Source organism: Polyodon spathula, chromosome 12, assembly GCF_017654505.1.
Source record: "Polyodon spathula isolate WHYD16114869_AA chromosome 12, ASM1765450v1, whole genome shotgun sequence".
In the NCBI taxonomy this organism is placed as follows: Eukaryota; Metazoa; Chordata; class Actinopteri; order Acipenseriformes; family Polyodontidae; genus Polyodon; species Polyodon spathula.
The window spans coordinates 31,429,670-31,449,571 of record NC_054545.1 but is presented as its reverse complement, the minus strand read 5'-3'; the positions used below and the strand labels follow the sequence as shown (position 1 = coordinate 31,449,571).

Here is a 19,902-nt window from a genome sequence, read left to right as displayed (position 1 = left end):
ACCTCGCCCTCTTCAATGACAGCTTTGCATATACGCCACAAGATGCCTCAAGTGGTTTGTGGGATTGTGGCCCTTTCCTCTAATAGTAAGGCCTACAACTGGGTCAGTGAGGTTTATTTAGAATTGTAACCATGAATGCAAGACTCAAATGTAGGTATACATATGGGTCAAGGCTAGATTATAAATTGGGGGGAAAAAAAAAGATCCACGGCCATGAAAGTCTTGGAGTTCTGGACCTAAACACAAATCCTAAATGAGCAGCTTACTGTACTCCATGTGGAAAAGGATCTGGTCTGGAATTAAGGTCTGCTTTCTCGTTATATCAATTATATGGTAAACACGCCACATAATTATATTTTAGTGCACTGTAAACAGACAACTATTACTAGAGATATAAAGTTAAGCAAGGCCTTGTGGCTGAACTGAATTATCCTTTGTGTGCATAATATATTATTTAGGTTCAAACGTTTTGAGAGATAATGAATAACACATGAATTTAATAATCTTTAAACAGCTATTTTGAGACAAAACAAATAGTGCCACATTTAAGAGGTATTGTAGGCTAAGCACGCGTGTACACAGCATTACAAAACCGCATTCATTGTGCTGCTCGAACAGTTTTCAATAAAGCTATTGGAAAAAACAATCACATGACGTTCTAGAGCTTTGTTTCCTGTTTTCAGGTCAACGCCTCTTTCAAAGAGAGCGCTGTAGAAACATGATAGACAAGTACTTACACCAATTACAGATAAGAACGATCTAAGCTTTGTCCAATGAAAACCCTCATTCCGCCCATACACTTGATCGACATATGAAAGAACCAATGTGTTGTATCAACGAGAGGCTGAGTCGGTGCACTGGAAGGTCAGGCCAGAGTGTGTTGTGTTCCTGTAATGGCGGATCGCGGAGAGGCAGAAGAAATAGGGAGATTTAACGACAACAGGTGAGAGGCTGGCGAACAAATGAACCAGCTGTTAGACAGAAAAAATACCCAGCGCAGAAGAAAGGGTTCTGTCTATCTGTGTAAAAAACAAACATAATAGGTTCCTTTGACTTTATGGTTTCTTTTTAATGTCAGTAATGTGAGCCCAGATATGTTTGAATGTAACACATATCGCCTGCACGCAGACAGCGTTTTGTTACACAGTTGTCGGAGTGGGATGATAAAACTAAATACATTACATGCATTATATTTTCGTTGTTATTGTTTACAATGTATTGTTATATGTGATATTTGATCCATAGTTGCTTCCAAGGGAGCCGCTATGGACGAATGAATGAGTCGTTGTTTACATGCGCAGTCCACAGTAGTGTGTGCGTTTTCTGTTGGCCACTGAAAACAAAAGTTCAGGTTTTTAAAGAGCTAGAGAATGCATTTTTATACACCGCTGTAAAATCGCATTTCAGCTGCTTGTATAATAATAAACTACCGGTGTACAAAGTAATTTGCGGTAATACATTACATTGAAATGTATTAATGGTAGAGTACCGTGTCGTCATCGGTGAAGCAGGATTAGTATTACACTTTTTATTGCCTGGCCATCTACGAAACTTGCTGTCGCGGTAACTTTCTTTAGAATGTGTATCTTCGTTGGTTCTATTTACTCCCCGCACTTTGCACATCGGATGCCTGCTGTGACCTGGGGTCCGGTATGTCTTATTTTTAATTTAGATTTCAAAATTAAAGTTGTGCCTCAGGATAAACCAACATTTGAATAACCAAACCCCCATATGCTGAGTAAAAATGTGAAACATTGTTTGCTGAGGGGTTTAATAAGGCATTCATCCTGCTAGGCAGGGACCCAAGAGCAATTAGGCCAGAGACCCTATGTGGTTAGAATTATGTGTCCCACCGCTTTTGAGCTACTGTTCTGTAAGTGTGGATGGCTTTCCTTCAGTTGTGTATTCTGACGGAAATATTTTGCAGTGTTGATCACCCAAAAGTAAGCTCACGTTCAGCCAGCTCTAATAAATAATTTTGCAACATTCTTATCCCAGGATGGCACAACAGCAAGCATTACATTTTCGAGGTCCGACTCCACCTCCCAACCCTGTCATGAGAGGCCCGCCGCCGTTGATGAGGCCCCCTCCCCCACCTTTTGGAATGATGAGGGGCCCTCCCCCTCCTCCACGACCACCCTTTGGGCGCCCTCCTTTTGATCCCAGCATGCCACCCATGCCTCCCCCTGGGGGAATGCCGCCACCCATGGGCCCCCCGCACATGCAGGTAAGGAGTGGAGCAAACTGGAATGTGTTTGGGCAGGAATCTCCTGTCTTACTCCTCTTAAGTTATGTTTGCGGAATCCTCATATTTGCCTGGAAGCTGGTGTGTGATATTTACCAAAAGATGACTGGCCAGTCTTTAGGCATATGACTGACAAGCAATCCTGTCATATCAGGTGACAGCAAGAATATGTAAGCATTGCTGTAAGATTTAGCAGAATGTTTGAGCATACAGTTTGTCTGCTACCATTAGGTACCTAATTCTCTGAGGATGTTTGCCCTTTTGATATCCTAGAGACCACCCTTTATGCCGCCACCAATGGGGAGCATGCCCCCTCCTCCTGGAATGATGTTTCCTCCGGGGATGCCTCCTGTGCCGACACCTGGGACACCGACATTGCCCCCCAACGAGGAGATCTGGGTGGAAAACAAAACCCCGGAAGGAAAAGTACGCTCTCTCCAATTACTGTTTTAGTAGCTTATATAGTTTGGCTTGGATTTATTTATTTCATGGTGTTGAGGTATGTTCACTTAATGTATGTAAGGAATGTACTCTACATACTTGTTTGCATTGTGTAGTTAGATATCTTTCAAGAAGTAAACCTCATGCTCAGAATCTATTAGTGACTCGATTGTGTTGCTCTTCTATTAGGTGTACTATTACAATGCTCGAACCCGTGAGTCTGCTTGGACCAAACCAGATGGGGTGAAGGTAATCCAGCAGTCTGAGCTTAACCCTGTCATGGCGACGCAGGCTGCAGCCGTATCCTCTGCCAGCTCCCCTGTGGTCAGCACGACAGCTACTCCAGTCTCGACGCAGGCAGCTTCTACTGCACACTCGACCAGCCCTTCTTCCACGGCCACGCTTACAGCTGCTGCTGCCGTCTCGCAGACGGTATCCTGTAAGTAATGCTGCTTGCTATAGTAAGCAAAACGCTAACAGTCTGTACAAGCTCTATATTGCATATTCAGATTTTTCAACTTTTGCCCTTGTATTAAAGTTTGACCCATTGCAGGTTTACTTTAGTCTCAGGTTAGGATGAATTCTGATAACTCAGTAATATTGTTTCGAACAGAAGTCACAATAAAAAGATTACATTATAAAAATAATTAGTTATCGGGAATTTACAATAGTGTATTCATTATGGTGAGTTTTAATGACAGATGAATTTCTTTTGCTATTTTTTGTTTAATTATTCCACAAGTAATTCTAATTATTCCATCTGTTCTAGTAATATTTAATTAGTACGTCTTGCAGTGTATTAACGCAGCCGCCACTACCACCCTAACGAAGACCCAGTGGTTGAGGCTTGTGTGAGATTTCGTTGCGAAAAGGCAGCAAGTGAAAGTAGCAGTGAGCACTCTTTCAAAACAGCTTAACAAAAAAGAAACGCTACAAGCTCAGTATCTATTTTGGTATTCTTGGAGAAAGTGTAGGTACCCTGTCTGCAAAATATGCCACATATGGTTACCATACCAACAGAAAACAATTGTGGACTATTTTAGAAAATAGCAGGTGGACTGTGTTTTTCTTGCAGCCAAGAATGGATTTATTTCTTTATTGTGTGCAGCATGTGTAAGGTACTTGGCCATAGCTTGTAATGTGGCAGCATGAACTATTTTGTTGTTTTGTGTAGTATTAAGTATTTGGGTAAAAAGAAAGTGCTCTAAATTCCTTTAGTTTCAACTTAAAATCATATTTTATTCCAATTTCTACAGTAGTGTATACAGAGAAGGCATGATTTATTGGGTGTATTACTGTTATTTACAGTAGCCTATAGGCTAAAGTAAAACAAGTGCACTGGATATTCATTTGATTTTACTATTTGTATGCTGTATATAAATACTGTACATTCATTCGTAATGTAATATGTACAAAGAACACATTACAGAAATTGTATTTTAGCAAAAAGGAAAATACATTCAAAATAAATCGAGCAGTATCAATGTACATGTGTGTTTTTTTTTGTTTTGTTTTTTTTAAGCCAGACACTTAATTATCCCAGGTAACCTGTCCTCGGTTTAGCGAGGGACTGCTGTATTTTATATTTGTATTGCCAGTGGAATCTAAATGTGCAAACACCAATCCTTCAGTTATCATTAAAGGTATTTAATACTGTCCCAACCCTACTTTAGTCAATAATTATTTGAACTGTCAATGGGACATTTATTAGTTTCTGTTTCAAAAAAAAAAGTTAACCTATAGCTTCTTCCCCCTTCCCAGCATCCTCCAATCAAGACCTGACGTCAACAGTTACCTCATCAAGCCCCCAGTCAGTCAGTGCATCAACGGTCACAGCGACAGTGACCCCGGTGCAGGCTGTACAACAGCCCATACCACAGAGCCTGCCCGCAGCTGTACCACAGCAGTTGCCACACGCTGTGCCGCAGCAGTTACCACACGCTGTGCCCCAACCTACCGCCACAATCCCTGCCTTCCCTTCGGTTATGGTGCCACCTTTCCGAGTGCCTTTGCCTGGCATGCCTGGCATGCCCATTCCTTTACCTGGTAGGTTTGTCTGAATATTAGTGGTGTCTGCTGTTTCACCTGTCCATCTGTTCACTTTATTTCAGTGTTCTTTTCTTTCTAAAACCCCCATCCACTTCAGAACCACAGGCACTGATCAGAACAGTGGCTCCCAGATTCTTTCACCAGTTAGCCACATCATCCTTCATTTCATATCTTCAAAATGTGATAATTTAGGATTCTCCTAGTTTACTCCTTTTATGACTGAACACTAGATTGGTTAGTACATAAGATAAATATTTTGTGACAGATTTCACCATTTGCAATCTTTATTGCCAGCTTGATATAGCAGTAATCTTTTTGTTAATGCTTTCACCTTAAGTAAGGAATTTCCATCACTATGGAAAATGTTAATCACGATATTGTAAGGAAAGGAAATTAAGTTGATTTTAGCCAAATGTTATTGAGGATTTGGTAGGATGATGAATCTGAAGTGACCAGCAGGTGGCAGCTAACATATGTGAGTTTAGTAACAGTAGAAATCCGCATTGAAAATTCCTCCTGTGTTCATTTTGTCAGTGTTCAAGACCAAAACCTAAAAACCAGTGGACAGTGCTATCAATAAACAGTATTTTTTGTTTTTCATTTTCTGTGTGTGTTCCAAAATAGCTGGGATGTTGTCATTGTTTAAAATATTATCCTGGCTGATATTAAAAAGCCAATGTCAATATTGATATTCACTTTCTGTGCTGTAGTTTTTGATGTTAAAACTTTTATATTCGAATTTGTTTTTTTTACCGTAATTCTATTTCAAATTGATACAGCTGTCAATTCCCTGTGAAACCAAACCCGCGTGTGGTTAGTCGACTAAAATGTTTTTCCCTGAGATGCTGTGTGTAACTTTCGCACAGATTGCATGCCTGCTTATTAGCCAGATCAAGAGATTCCCAAATAGATGTGTTTTTGTTCTTGGTTTTTGGCAGCTGACGTTTTTCTGTGTCCAATATGCTTGCTTATCCGTTCTTGCAGGTGTAGCAATGATGCAGATAGTCAGCTGCCCGTATATAAAGACAATCGCTCCCAACAAGAACGGTAATTCTTTAACAAATATCAAGTCAGTATTCTTTGTTAGTTGGCATGTTAGTGAATGTTGTAAACTCTGATTAGAAAAACACCATACCTCAGTTAAAGTATTAAGTCGATCCAGTCTTTGTTGTTTAAATACTTTAACATGCTGCATATCTGACCAAAAACATTTCTGTTCTCAGAGCTGTGGTTATAATAAATATGTACTTTATATTTTAGTGTTTGGTATTATTACAGCTTACCCAGTATTTAATGACAAATATGAACATTTATTTTAAGTTTCCATTAATAAATTAGTAGCCTGAAGTTAAACGCTGCAAACGTCTAGCCAGATGTATCAAGGTAATTAATAAAATAAATATGTTTGAGAGCAGATAAATGCATAACCCCAGTTGTTTAGAGCAGTCTGCTTTAGGTTCAGTTACAAACACATTTCACCATTTTTTAAAATTGCCCTGAATCTTTACATTCCAAACGCACTGCGCTATACATATATAGTTAATGTAGAATTCAGTGTTTCCCTACACCATTTCTAAGCTTCATTTATTACAGCTATTTTGTAAATGTACAAGTTAGCATTTCAGCTAGAGGGATTAGATCCAATTCTTGCTTTTTTTTTAATTGCTATAAGGCAGGTAGTTTTTGTCTGTATCATTTATAATGAACTGGCTATTTTCATTTCATTTTACTATTGTCGTGTGTTTCAGAGCAATATGTTTGTCTAAAGTGTCATGCAGTGCAGTATTTGGCTTTTTTGTTTATAATAATAACTGTAGCATCATTCATGTGTTGTGAGGCATTTTATTAGCATGGATACTGACACTTTTGTTAACATGTTTCAGCTTTCTTGTCTTTTTTAAATTACAAAAAAAAAATGTAATAAAGAACCAAAGGCTGTAATGTTAGATGTTAGTCAATATCTAATTCACATACAGAGAGATAAAACTGTCCGTAATTTATCATTCTTAGCTTGCTCTGTCAATTTGCTTGCAATACTAACTACATGTCACGTTAGCTGTCATCAAAGCCTGACTTGGACTATCTTTGTTTTGGAGAGAGAACTGATGCCGTTGCATTTTGGACTTTTGGAATGAAAGTATTACAGTAAAATCTTTCTCAAATGCCACAGCAGTAGTTCATTCTACCCAAATATACTAAACACTAATGGCTAGAAATCAATCTGCTATATCCAAGTTAAATCCTTAAGACATGATATAAAAAAAAAAAAAAACATTATACTAGGGGGCATATGAGACTTAAGATCATTAATCAGATTAGAAGTTTGGAAAAATCTCAGAACTTTCAATTAAAATGCCTGAAGGGTGTATTTTATTTTTATTTTGTAAATGTTGTAATTTCCCATTCTTGCTAATGATAGAGAGGGGAGGGAGGGCACTTGAAGATGCTATACATAGTGAACACTAGATGGTTTAGGCTATGTAATAGGAACACTTGTGAACATTTTACCTTTCCCAGGTATGCTGTCAGGAATGGGTCCTCCTCTTGTGCCAATGATGCACCCACAGGTTGCAATTGCAGCTTCCCCTGCTGCCCTAGTAGGGGCAATGCCATTCTCAGAGTGGTCCGAGTACAAGACTATGGATGGAAAGACATACTACTATAACAACAGGACACTGGAGTCCACGTGGGAGAAGCCGTACGAGTTAAAGGAGAAAGGTAAAGAAAATAAATATTTATACCACAGAAGAAGTTATACATTCACAGTGCCCGGTCCCGTGACCCATGGCCAATGTAAAAAAAAATGCACATAAATGTATTAATGCTATATTTTTGCACAGATATGTTTTTAAAGGAAATGGAAAAACCTAAAGAGGCAAGCAAAGATAATTTTGAAGAGGCAGAGCCAATGGAAATGGAAGAGGAGGAGCCTAAAATGGAACCACCAAAGGAGATCAAAGAGGTAAATCACTCTTGTTGACGCTGCCTTTCGGTTAAGCTGTAAAGGGTTAGTACTGGGAGCCTGAAGATACTAATTTCAATTTTCTTCATAGCCATTACCTTGTTGTTAGACAGTGTGTAACCCAGTCTTGCGATAAGAAAGGCGTAGAATATTTAGTTGCCTAGGTTTTTTGTGGTAAGGTTGATAGTGGTAGTTTTAGTGTACATACAACTTAATTATGAGGTTTGTTTATTGAAAAACCTGTGTGCAACCAAATCTGAACCTAGACACGATTAGTACATTATATTTATGTATTTGTGAGGTGTATATATTCAAGTTAATGTATAACTACTTACTTCATAGCTGTCTACAACTAACTGTTTTTTAAATTCCCTTTCATCCAGTTGGCTTGTTGGATGCTAGTTTTGCTGACCAGGAATAAATGCTGTTCCTGTTTTATAAATTCACCAAACTTGAAATTAATCAGTTACAAGCACAAATGATGACACGCCAGATCTGTCTACCTCTTTCTTTTATTGTGTGACCTAAATGCATTGTGCGGTCAGATCAGAATGGCAATTTAAGGTGGTTCACCTAGTTAGTAAATAACAGTATTCTTCTATTGCTGTCCTACTTAAAATGTAAGTCCTTTATGAATGACTTTAGGTAACTTCAAACACTTACACCTTCATGTAATGCAGTAAAAAAGTGTCTAATACTGCAAGTTTAGTTTAAAATATGCAGAATGATGTGACAGATCAGTCTTTTTAGGAGCTGAAGGAGGAGGAAATGACTGAAGAGGAAAAAGCTGCACAAAAAGCGAAGCCTGTGGCTACATCCCCTATCCCAGGAACTCCATGGTATGATTATAATAATTTTTTTTTTTATTGAATCACAGGCTAGTCATACTTTTAGTCTATTCATAAAAGGTTGCTTAAGCTTATTTCCCTTATAATAACCACCTCTCTTAAATAAACCCTAAAACAGAACTGTTAAATTCTTCATCTTGTCTTCAGTTAAAGGTGTGTTTTGTTTGCAGGTGTGTGGTGTGGACGGGTGATGACAGAGTGTTCTTTTATAACCCCACGACTCGACTTTCCATGTGGGATCGCCCAGAAGAACTGATTGGCAGAGCTGATGTCGACAAAACCATCCAGGAGCCTCCTCACAAGAAGGCCACGGAGGACGGGAAGAAAATGGGTGAGAATATATTTCTTTTTTCATTTTTCAGATGATGCATTGCCATGCTGAAACAACTGAATTTAGACGAAGCTTGCCCATCTCTGGAGAGACCTGATGGATACCGTTTCACCTGTACTTCTGGGCTGTCTCCAAAGGCTGCTGTTGACATTTTAGAAGTAATATGCATTCTGATAGCTGGCAGTTACTTGTACTTTGGCTGACATCCCCATAAGTTCCATTTTTATCTTTGAATGCTATTCAGTTACCCCCTTATTTTCTCTCTTGTGCAGACAGAATGCTTAAGATGGTTTTACTTTAATTCGCTATAGGCAAAGAAGAACTGGAAACATCAACAGAAGATGCGATTGATGATGAACCTATCAAGGCAAAGAAAAGAAAGTACGTTAATAGAGCCGTCTTCCTTAATTACTTTGGTACTCATTTTGGTTAATTTCGTTCTACAATGCATTATAACTTGATTTTAAATAAAATCAATATATTTAATGAAGAACACAGTGATGCTTTCTAATTATGTGCCTTCTGTGATTCAGCGTCCACAGGATTTTAAGGTAAAACATCAGAATGCAACATTAAACCATGCACCTGTGTGTAGGTTAAGTCGTACTTGGTCGTAGTAAACCTATCGATGAAACACTCATTCATAAGACAGATAAGTACTACAGTTAGTTTTTTTTTTTTTTGTTACAAGAATCTGTCTGACTTTTTAGTGTTTTATATATTATAATACATATATTTGCAGATTTTTTTTTTTTTTTTTTTTATTAAAACAGCTTTAGTTTTCTTTTTACTGTCATTCTGAGATTATGTTTAAGGACTTGTGCTGTTCCACACATGTTTTATTATAGATCTAAATAAAGGGAAACCATTGAAGACATGGTAACCTCAAAGTAGGCAGGATTGAGTTTGAACATTAAAGTCTCTACAGCTTATTATAAGTCATCGCGTGTAAAGGGTGGTGTGGTGACTGTTAAAGCAAGCCCTGAAGTGTCTTTGTTGCAGGAAGGACGACTTGAAAGATGTGGATTCTGAGAAAGAAGCAGCCATGGAGGCAGAGATCAGGGCTGCCCGGGAGAGGGCCATCGTCCCTCTGGAAGCCCGTATGAAACAGTTCAAGGACATGCTGCTGGAGAGAGGGGTAAAATACTTCAATCCAACCGCAATTGTGTAACCAGCTCTGTAATGTTATAGAAACATAAAACTAAATGGAAGCCATTTAAGGTACAATCTTCAGTTACAATTTATAACCTTTGGTATTTTGTAATCTTGTCAGAATTTATTTTCTTTTTTTTGTGCAAGTTGCAATTTTACATCTCAGTTCAAGGTTTGAAAGTGTTATAAATGCTGTCCAATTAATATTCTGCTTTATCTAATTTGATTCTAAGTCGTAATAGAGATGTGTCCTGCACACAGACAGATTATTTGAAACAAGCTGAGAACCATACTTGGTTTTCCCTTATTCAGTTTGTAAAAATGAAGAAAAAATATTTTACTACTGAAGCTTTTGTAGGATATGTCACATTTTAAATTACCAAGGTTAGTTTTTTAAATAAGCATTTACCTTGTTCAGTGTTTTGGTAGATGTAAACATTGTATAAGGTGTTTTTTGTAAGGTGTTAGTCAAATACTTGAGAGAGAATTAGACTTGTTTAAATAATAAATAAATAAAAATCTAAATGAGAGACATTTTTACAAGAATTGAAAATGGATAATACTTTATGGTTATTAGTTCTATAAGTTAGTTAAACTGTAATCTATCCTGTTTTAATGAATTTTTTTTTGTTTTTATTTTGTGTTTTTGTGTCCACAAACCACACAGGCTGTGGCTTTGTGGTGTTAAACAGAATTATTATTGGCAGAGCTGTCTTTGCAGTCTGCTATGGAGGACTTTGATTTAATGTTGGTGTCTTTTGATTTGAAGTCAATGCACTCTTAAACTCTTCATATTTAAAAGGCTGTTATTTTTCTAAACAAATAAAAGGAAAAGGTTTTTAAAATATCAAAAGCCCAAGCTTCAAGGCTTAACCTCTTGTAGACAACTATTTCTTACTTTTTTGAATGGCGCTCTGCGGCAGGTATTTTGATAGGTTATTAGGGAGAAATCGCTTAGTTATGTAGCAACAGTCCATACTAATTAGTCAGAGAAATTCACCATTCCACCTCCCACTGCTTGTCATTTATTAGATGGAAACTTCAGTTGGGGAAATAGACATGACATAAATTCACTCTAGTATCCCGCAGACTACAAGTAAAAGGAGGTTACCTGCTGCAAAAAGTAGTTGTTTTTAATTGACTTGGAAAATTAATCCTTTTGGGTTTTATTTTTGTTTTGTTTTTTTGTTACCCTTTAGGTTTCTGCCTTTTCAACATGGGAAAAAGAGCTTCATAAGATTGTGTTTGATCCTCGATACCTACTGCTTAATCCAAAGGAACGCAAACTGGTAAAGTCTAATAAATAACTTTTGTTTTATTCTACTGCTGTAAATAATTTCAATAGAACTGAACTACTGAAATTAACTCTTCAGGTTTTCGACCAATATGTGAAGACAAGGGCAGAAGAGGAGAGGAAGGAAAAAAAGAATAAAACAATGCAAGCCAAGGAGGATTTCAGAAAAATGATGGAAGAGGCAAAATTAAATACAAGGTGGGGAATAGCTCTTTGTTGCTGAATTGGTAGAGGCTTGGCTGGCTTTGAATTTGATGCAGTGGTAGTTTGTTTGGAACTTCTGTTTGTACTGAGAAACTTTTTTTGTTTTTCCACAGGACCACCTTCAGTGAGTTTGCATCCAAACATGCTAAGGACTTGCGTTTTAAATTAATCGAGAAGATGAAGGACAGAGAAGCCATGTATACAGAGTTTATGACTGCATTGCGCAAGAAGGAAAAGGAGGACTCCAAGAACCGGGGAGAAAAGGTTAGGAGTCTCAGTGGGCTTCGAGAGAGTGTGGAAGCATGACTGGAATGGGGCAAGGTCAAGGCTGTGTTTCCAAGTCAATCAGAACAGACTTGCGTTATAGTTCATGTTTCTTATAAAACCTGCTGTATTGCATTTTACAGTACATATAGCTGTCACGATTTCTTCTAAATTTGATGGGTTTTTTTAAATTGTTTTTATGCCTGTGTACAACCTTTTGAAAGTATATATATTTTTTCTTCTCTCTACAGCTAACCAGATATTGCAGCATTCAAAATGTTTGCAAATAGCTTTCTATTCTTTTTGTATAGATTTGTTTATCTTTTTTTATTTTAAAGTGACAAGAAAAAGGTTAACACAAATAGCTTTTTGTTATAAACCCGACTCTTAACCATCACGGAAGCTACTTGCCTTTCTTTATTTTAAACGACAAAAAAGGTACATATTTATAAAAAAGTACCTTTTATCACTGTAAAGGCTAGATTTAAGCCTGTGTTTTTTATCTTTAAATAAACAGTTCTGATGTTTAAAATGAGTACTCATCAGAAGGAAAGGTCGTATATTAAAGATTAATGAGTTTTAAATGTCGCCTGATGGAGATGGGAAATGATGTGGAAGGGCTCCCTCCTGGAGAGTGGGCTAGCAGGATAGTTCATCCAGACTTCATTACCAGAGAGATGAGCCTGTGATCCTTCCACATGTCCCTGTGCAACAAGAATGGTGAAAAACTGGCCAGAAACATAATCATTCATGGCATTTGTATAACTATTATAATACTAATTTCAAAAGGTTTGAAACTTATTTGATTGGAAAACTAGTTGAACTAACTAAAGGCATACACAAGTGTAGTATTAATGTGTGCGCCATGCTTTAGTTTATTTCTAATGTAATATAATACCCATGTGTAAATGCATTGTCGAAGTGCTAAAGCTTTACCAAGGATGCATTATTTTATAAATACAATGTATACAAAGTTATTTTTTTAGATTTAAATATAACCTTAAGACTACAGGAATGAATGTGTTCCACTCATTAGAGACTTCAGATGTATGTAAATGTGTTATTGCTAAACTGTTTCCCTCCTTTCCTAAGTGCACACTGCGCACCTCTGTGTAACCCTAACCCTCACTTTCATCTCTAACAAAATCAGTGTATATACAATATCGTTTTTAGAAAAGATTTAGTTTGTGGCATTAATTCAATTTGTAAAGAGTGTGACATGTATGTTTTATTTTTGTCCATCCTAATGTTATGTTTTACCCTTTTGTAACCATTTCATGTATTCTGTTTTATAACAAGTGGATAGACTTTACAGTATTGTGCTGTGCCGCCTGTCAATCTATTCAAACTATCAGCTGTCAATCACTGACATACAAAGTATTATGGGATTCCCTATTGAGGAACAGAATTGGTATCTCTATCTGTGTGGTGACTTTAGCCTCCCACAGGTCCGGTATAATTTTATTTATTTATTTATTCATTGTGAAGCGATTTGAGTTGTGCCCAAAAAATTGTAAAATGTATGTATCTTGAAAATTCTGATAACCTAGTTGGTTAACTGGCAATCACTGTCTCGGACATTGCATTTAAAACAAAACAAAACAAAAAAGGTACAAATGCGATGTGAAGCTCTAAGTCATTAGTCATCATTGGAAGGCTTTGTGTAAGCTGATTTAGGGAAAGTGATTCATTCTTTCAGAATGTCGGGGTGGTGCTGAGCCACCCAAGCAAGCTTTTACTTTACTGCCAGTCCTTGCTACAGGCCATCTAAATTGCACAATTAAACTTCATTTAAGCACATTACTTAAATGGTACTTTTAGTGGATTTTAGTCTGGGTTCTCAAGTAAAGTTTCTAGAAAACATACTTGTATGCTTTAGAAAGCTTTAAAGATGAGTAATTGTACTACCTTCATGTTAATTTCCTTTACTGTAATTCTGATATTTACATATTGTATGAGTATAGATTAGGTAAGGTAGCTTTTGGCATAATTTATACAATGGGTACAATTTATATTCATAGAATTAACAGCTGCAAAAGCTATTTTTTTTAACAATGCCAATCTAATTGTGGGTGCATTTTTGCTTTACAAACTTAAGGCTACGTAGTCTTGTAGGCCTTAACATATATGTGTCTATGTATTTAAAACCACAAGTAGTGAATGACGTGTTTTACATATTCCTATCTGAATTATACAGTACAAGAGTAGATCCTGTTAGTTAAAGTAGACTGTAAATACCCTTTTTAAAGCACTTCTACAGTAAGGCAAATTTTAGTGCTTTTTGCTTTTCCAGCAAACCTCTTGCAGTGTTATTTGTTACTAACAGGTCCTTTGTGTTTTTTGTTTGTTTTCTCCCTCAATTTCCTTGCCCTGTATCAACCTTTAGGTAAAACATGACTTTTACGAGTTGCTGTCTGACCATCATATTGATGGTCAGTCCCGCTGGAGCAAAGTGAAAGATAAAATAGAAAGTGACCATCGTTACAAAGCTGTGGAGGGCTCATCCACAAGGGAAGAACTGTACAAGCAGTATATAGACAAACAGGCAAAGGTTTGTATTTGCATAAGTCTTTAAAGTGGTTAGTTTCTCTACTAAAAATCAACTATTTTACTTATTTTTTTAAATTAGAAACTTTAACACAGACTACAAGTAGAGTCAGTCTGAGAAAGATGGTTAGGAATTACATGATTTAAAGATTTTTAATTCAACATATAAGCTAGTCTTTACTGTGCTTCTAAAATTCCTTGAAAATGATTATTGAATTTTTAACCATACCCCTAATTGAACCCCCCCCCCTTTTCCTCTAGAATTTTGATTCGGACAAGGAGAAGGAGCTTGAAAGGCAGGCCCGTATAGAGGCAAGCCTCCGTGAGCGTGAGAGAGAAGTGCAGAAAGCACGCTCTGAGCAAACCAAGGAAATCGACAGGGAAAGGGAGCAGCACAAGCGGGAGGAGGCGATGCAGCATTTTAAAGCTCTACTCTCTGACATGGTGAATGCAGTTATTTTTAACTTGCAAAAGGAACCTGTCAACCAGCCCAGTATTATTGGGATGACAGTATTAGAATACAGTGATTACAGATTGTAGAATATGTTTTATTAAGTGCGGTGTATATATACATCTGGCAGCCTGGTTATAAATTGGTCCATTAAGCCACTTAGCTCTATGACGAAGCTTCTGTAGCTCAATACTGTTTTGTTTTAAAGCATTTCTATCATTATGTGGCTGCTGGAGTGGAAATGATCCATAACAGCTTTGCTGTGACTCTTGTCCCCCGAGTGTCAAGATTTTAACCCTGCTAATGAGTATTTGTTTTACCTAGTTGGTGCAAAAACCTATTCATTTGCATACTTCAGACACTTTTGTTAATTTTTTTTTTTTTTTTTTTTTTTCAGTAAAGGGTGAATTTTCAAGCGCTTTCTCCAATATCTGCAGTTAACATGATGGCGGGTATTAGGAGAAGTCTTCCTACAATTATAATTTCGGAATGAATTTTTCTGCAGGTCCGTTCCTCTGACGTTTCGTGGTCAGATACAAGAAGGACACTCCGCAAAGATCATCGCTGGGAATCTGCATCTCTCTTGGAGCGAGAAGAGAAGGAGAAACTTTTTAATGACCACATTGAGGCACTTACCAAGAAGAAGAAAGAGCATTTTAGGCAGCTTCTAGATGAGACGTCTTCTGTAAGCATGCCATTCCCTTAACTTTCAGTGCAATGCTGATCTGAGACACCAGAGGCTGTTACGTTTGACATATAATTGAACGTGCTTTATGTGAAAGGACTTGGTAGCAACTGAACATTTTTGATGTCAAGAAAATCTATTCAGTTTGCTGGAAAAAGGTGAAAGGTTGATTCATCATGAATCATTTTAATATATATTTTTTTCATTTTTAGATTACTCTAACGACGACGTGGAAAGAAGTTAAAAAGATTATTAAGGAAGATCCTCGTTGTATCAAGTTTTCATCAAGTGACCGGGTCAGTGTCTGCAGAATACGCCAATGTGTTTTTTTTTTTTTTTTTGGTTTTTTTGGGGGGGTTTTTTTGTACAGAGCACTATAATTACTTAATATGTTGTCCTTGGTTTTGCTGACTTGCAAGAGTATGCGACTGCTGGCTTAATTATTATTATTATTTTTTTTTGTACCACAGCAGAGTTGCATAAATACACAATTTTCAAATGTATATACACTGTAAGCAGTAATCAATGCGATTTAAGCTTTATGAATACTTGTTTCTTTTTGCTGTTTTTGTTAGAAAAAGCAGAGGGAGTTTGAAGAATACATCCGAGACAAATACATAACTGCAAAAGCAGACTTCAGAACTTTGCTCAAAGAAACAAAGTTTATTACATACAGGTTTGTATATATATATTTTTTTTGTCTTGCTGAAATCGCTAAAATGTGTAATAGTGTTTACAGGGTTAAATAAACCTGTATTGTATTGCCATTTATTTAGAGGTCTGAATAAAATTAAGTACATAATGCAAATGCACCATTTTACAACTTTTTTTTTTTCTTTTGAAGGAAAAATGTACTATTTAATGTTTATAAAGAAACTTGTTTATCAGCAAATACTTTTTTTTTTTTTGGATGTGCTCACAGATCCCGAAAATTGATACACGAGTCTGACCAGCACCTGAAAGATGTAGAAAAGATTCTTCAGAATGACAAGCGTTACCTGGTACTGGACTGCGTCCCGGAAGAGAGACGGAAGCTCATCATGGCTTACATTGAGGACCTGGATCGCAGAGGTCCTCCACCTCCTCCCACTGCTTCAGAGCCCACGCGGCGGTCTACAAAATAATCCATCGCCATCGCAAAGGCTTACTACAGTACATCTACCGGAAACCAATGCATGAGCCTTCTAGCAGACGTCTAAATGCACAGTATTACCTGTATGTTGTGTTATAACATGCAATATCCCTGTATTTAAGAAAAGTGGTCATCATCACCAATAGAGTGTCTTTCTGGGTTAAGTGGAGCTTTTAAGATTATTTTAAAAAGGGATCTATTAAGTGCAAATGCTGTTACATCTGTGGTTAAAAAGAAGGTTCTGCAATCTGTTTGTAACATTTTTAGATAATGAAAATATATTTGGTGGTTATTCATATGACTGGGATGGCTGTACAAGTGACCAGCCTTTTTAAAAGGGCATCATTGTAGAATACAGGATACAGTTTGAATGTTTAAGTGTTTCTACAGTTCAATTTAATTTGGTTATGTTGCTATGTTTCTGTACATGGTGAGTTTACTCAAATAAAGGCAACCCCTCTTTTTTTTTTTTTTTTTTTTTTTTTTTTTTTCTCCCCCCCCCCTCTCTTCCCCTAGTGTGGTAAGATTGTTGTTTGTACATTTTAAATGCAAACTTTTCCTTTTAAACGAGATTGGTGGTTTACTTCAGCGAGAAATGATGTTAAGAATAGCATTCACAGCAGTATAGTCACAGCTGATAACCTCAGTGTGTTGTGTAGTTTTTAACTGTTAGCAACAGGACTTCACTTTAGCCATGGTGCCAATTAGCACACTACTTTTTAATGTCAACCAGTCCACCTGCATACCTGTGCCTTCTAACAAACCCCAGCATGAAAACAGAGTATGTGGTGGAGATCAATATTTTAACACATTCTTGTATTTTGGGTTGCATTCAATGCCTGTTCAAAAACCACCTCCCCCAATGGGTTTTATAAATGTGTCTCATTTTAGCTATAAAGCCACTTACCAAAATTGAGATGAAACTGGATGAAAAGGTTCTACTTTTCCATACATTTTTGTCTGGAATGTGGTACTTGCATTGATGATTGGCTGAGGCACCTTTGGGAACCGTTCCACTGAGTTTGCATTTACAATTAATTTTGCCATCAGCAATTTTAATCATAATTTATTTTATTCCATACATGAGTTATGGCCTTAACATACAAAATACAATGACCTGCTGTTTTAAGTAATGTATATAAAGCAAAACATTATATTGATGCTGTAACTGGAAAATTAAACCAATGCCAAACATTTCACTTTTAATTAACACTGCATTTACCAACGTATGAAGCAGATTATTACATTATAAATCCTTTGCATGAATTTACAGAGGGCTGCCAGACGGTACAATGTGATAGTGTTTGGATTTATGTTACAAAACAGAATTATTGATTTAAGTACCTTAAAACCCCAGACAGGATTTAGCTTTAGCTGCTGCAAATGTACAAGGCTTTTATCTATTAATTAAGGTTTTGCTTTACTGTGTTACTATAAATAAATTGTCATACATTTATTTATTTTAGAGAAGCCAAAACTACTCCAATCTCCAACTTCTCCATCTGATAGTAAAAACCCAAGCTGCTAGAAAGACTAATACAAGTATATATTGAAAAATACAATAGCAGAGAAGACACTTCATTTATCATGTAAAACCGCCACGAACGGCACGTCTTTCTACACACACACAGGTACATATAGTTAAGGACCAGGGAAAGTACAGAAAACAGTAATGTTACAATCAAAAAACTGGCAATAGAATGTAAACGTTACTCAACATTAAATATTTTACAAAATATACATATGTTTAGGTCAGGATTCAAAGGTGAATTGCTACTGTGGCTGTTGTATCTTGGGGTCTTGGTTTTCCCATGGAATAGGGTCGTTTTCTTGAGTTGTGGATTCAGCTTCTCGCTCATGCCAAAACTGCTCTACATCAGGCAGGATAATGTCCTTGTTTATTGGACTGTCTGGGTTTTCCTTGCTGGAGGACGGTTCTTGTTCTTGATTTTGGTTAAATTTGGTCTGTTCCTGGAAATGGTCCGAGTTGGGGGGTGCCTCTGCTGGACTGTTTTCGACTTGAGTTTCCTGTGGTATCGAATCGGGCTTTTGTTTCTTCAAGATCATCCTTGTCCACAAGCCTTTATATCCCTCTCTAAACTCTTCAGACATGGCCAAGATGATGAGCGGGTTCAGCAAGGAGATGGCAAACATGATTACCTGGGCTGAAATTACAAAAAACAGCGGTGGGGCAGGACCATCCTCCATGATGTGGTTCACCCAAACCCAAGACACCCATTCGGGCAGCCACATTAAAGTAAAAGTCACCGCAGTACTCAACAGCATTACAGTCAGCTTCCTGGAGCGTATCTGATTTCTCAGGTTTAGTGTTTTTGTCCCTCTCCTCTGGCATCTTTCATAAGAACGCCAGATATTAATAAATGCAAAGCTTAAGGGAGCCCAGAAGATAACAAAAGGGTAGAGCTTCACGTAAACCCACATGAAGTCTTGTGCTGATAAACGAATGGCTTGGATACAAACAAATCCACCTCCTTCGTGTTTTAGTGTTGCAAAAAGCAAAGCAGGTAGAGGTAAAATGCAAGCCAGTATCCACGAAGTCAACAGGACCGCCAGGATCGTTTTGTTTTTTATATTGATTTGTTTGGTTGGGTTACTCACATACATGAAACAGGCTTTAGCCAGGATTGTAATGGTGAAACTTTTAGCTGCCATGCAAGACTGGATGAACCAGTCACTGGTCTTACATACGAACCACCCAAGAGTCCAGCTCGCCTTCGAGTACGCGGCAGCCTTCAACGGAACTGCAAACGCCAGAATCACAAGATCAGCCATACTTAGATTTAATATTAAGGAATTGATCAGAGAAGGCTTGCTTTTTCGTGCGTTGCTGATCAAAACGCCGATCACTGTGAGGTTGCCAGCAGAACCCAGAACGCAGATAACTGTCAGTATTGCTGGTAACAGAACTTTCCACTCCTTCGAATCGAGGTGCTGATGCCCACCTGCAATGTAGTGCTGTTTGTCAACGGAGCTGTTCGTGGTGCTGAAGTTAAATACTCTGCTGGCTAACTTCTCCATGATCACGCTGCACGGGTTTCTTCCAAAGATGAGAAACTGAAAATGGCTTAACAGTTCGACTTCAGCCTGTTCGCAATCCTGGGCATATCGGAATGGCGAGTTGATTTATTCTTCAACCCCAGTTTAAGGTCGGATTTATAAAGGGATTTGATTGACAGATATTTGATCCAGCAGGCTGGTCGCCTTTCATTAGCAAATATAATATTAACAACTATCACAGCTGCCTCGCGAGGCCAATTAAAACATTAAAAGAGGGCG

At 37.5% G+C, this 19,902-nt stretch overlaps 2 protein-coding genes across 3 annotated transcripts; one reads left to right on the top strand and one right to left on the bottom strand.

Annotated features, from left to right (window-relative positions):
• Positions 1 to 838: 838 nt before the first annotated feature.
• Positions 839 to 17,069, top strand: LOC121324413 (transcription elongation regulator 1-like). 2 transcript variants are annotated; one of them, XM_041266254.1, is made up of 21 exons: positions 839 to 943; positions 1,999 to 2,227; positions 2,519 to 2,671; positions 2,876 to 3,125; positions 4,448 to 4,732; positions 5,720 to 5,782; positions 7,253 to 7,453; positions 7,576 to 7,697; positions 8,448 to 8,536; positions 8,716 to 8,876; positions 9,188 to 9,257; positions 9,879 to 10,014; positions 11,228 to 11,317; positions 11,402 to 11,520; positions 11,640 to 11,790; positions 14,177 to 14,341; positions 14,599 to 14,781; positions 15,294 to 15,473; positions 15,686 to 15,769; positions 16,049 to 16,149; positions 16,396 to 17,069. In XM_041266254.1, the coding sequence occupies exons 1-21, from the start codon at positions 894 to 896 to the stop codon at positions 16,595 to 16,597; spliced, it is 3,084 nt and encodes a 1,027-aa protein (XP_041122188.1). In that variant the 5' UTR covers positions 839 to 893; the 3' UTR covers positions 16,598 to 17,069. The 2 variants fall into 2 exon arrangements, with proteins under 2 accessions (XP_041122188.1, XP_041122189.1); XM_041266255.1 differs by lacking the exon at positions 5,720 to 5,782.
• Positions 17,070 to 18,222: 1,153 nt separating this feature from the next.
• Positions 18,223 to 19,666, bottom strand: LOC121323887 (G-protein coupled receptor 151-like). Its single transcript, XM_041265207.1, has one exon. The coding sequence runs from the start codon at positions 19,642 to 19,644 to the stop codon at positions 18,379 to 18,381; it is 1,266 nt and encodes a 421-aa protein (XP_041121141.1). The 5' UTR covers positions 19,645 to 19,666; the 3' UTR covers positions 18,223 to 18,378.
• Between the last annotated feature and the right edge of the window lie 236 nt (positions 19,667 to 19,902).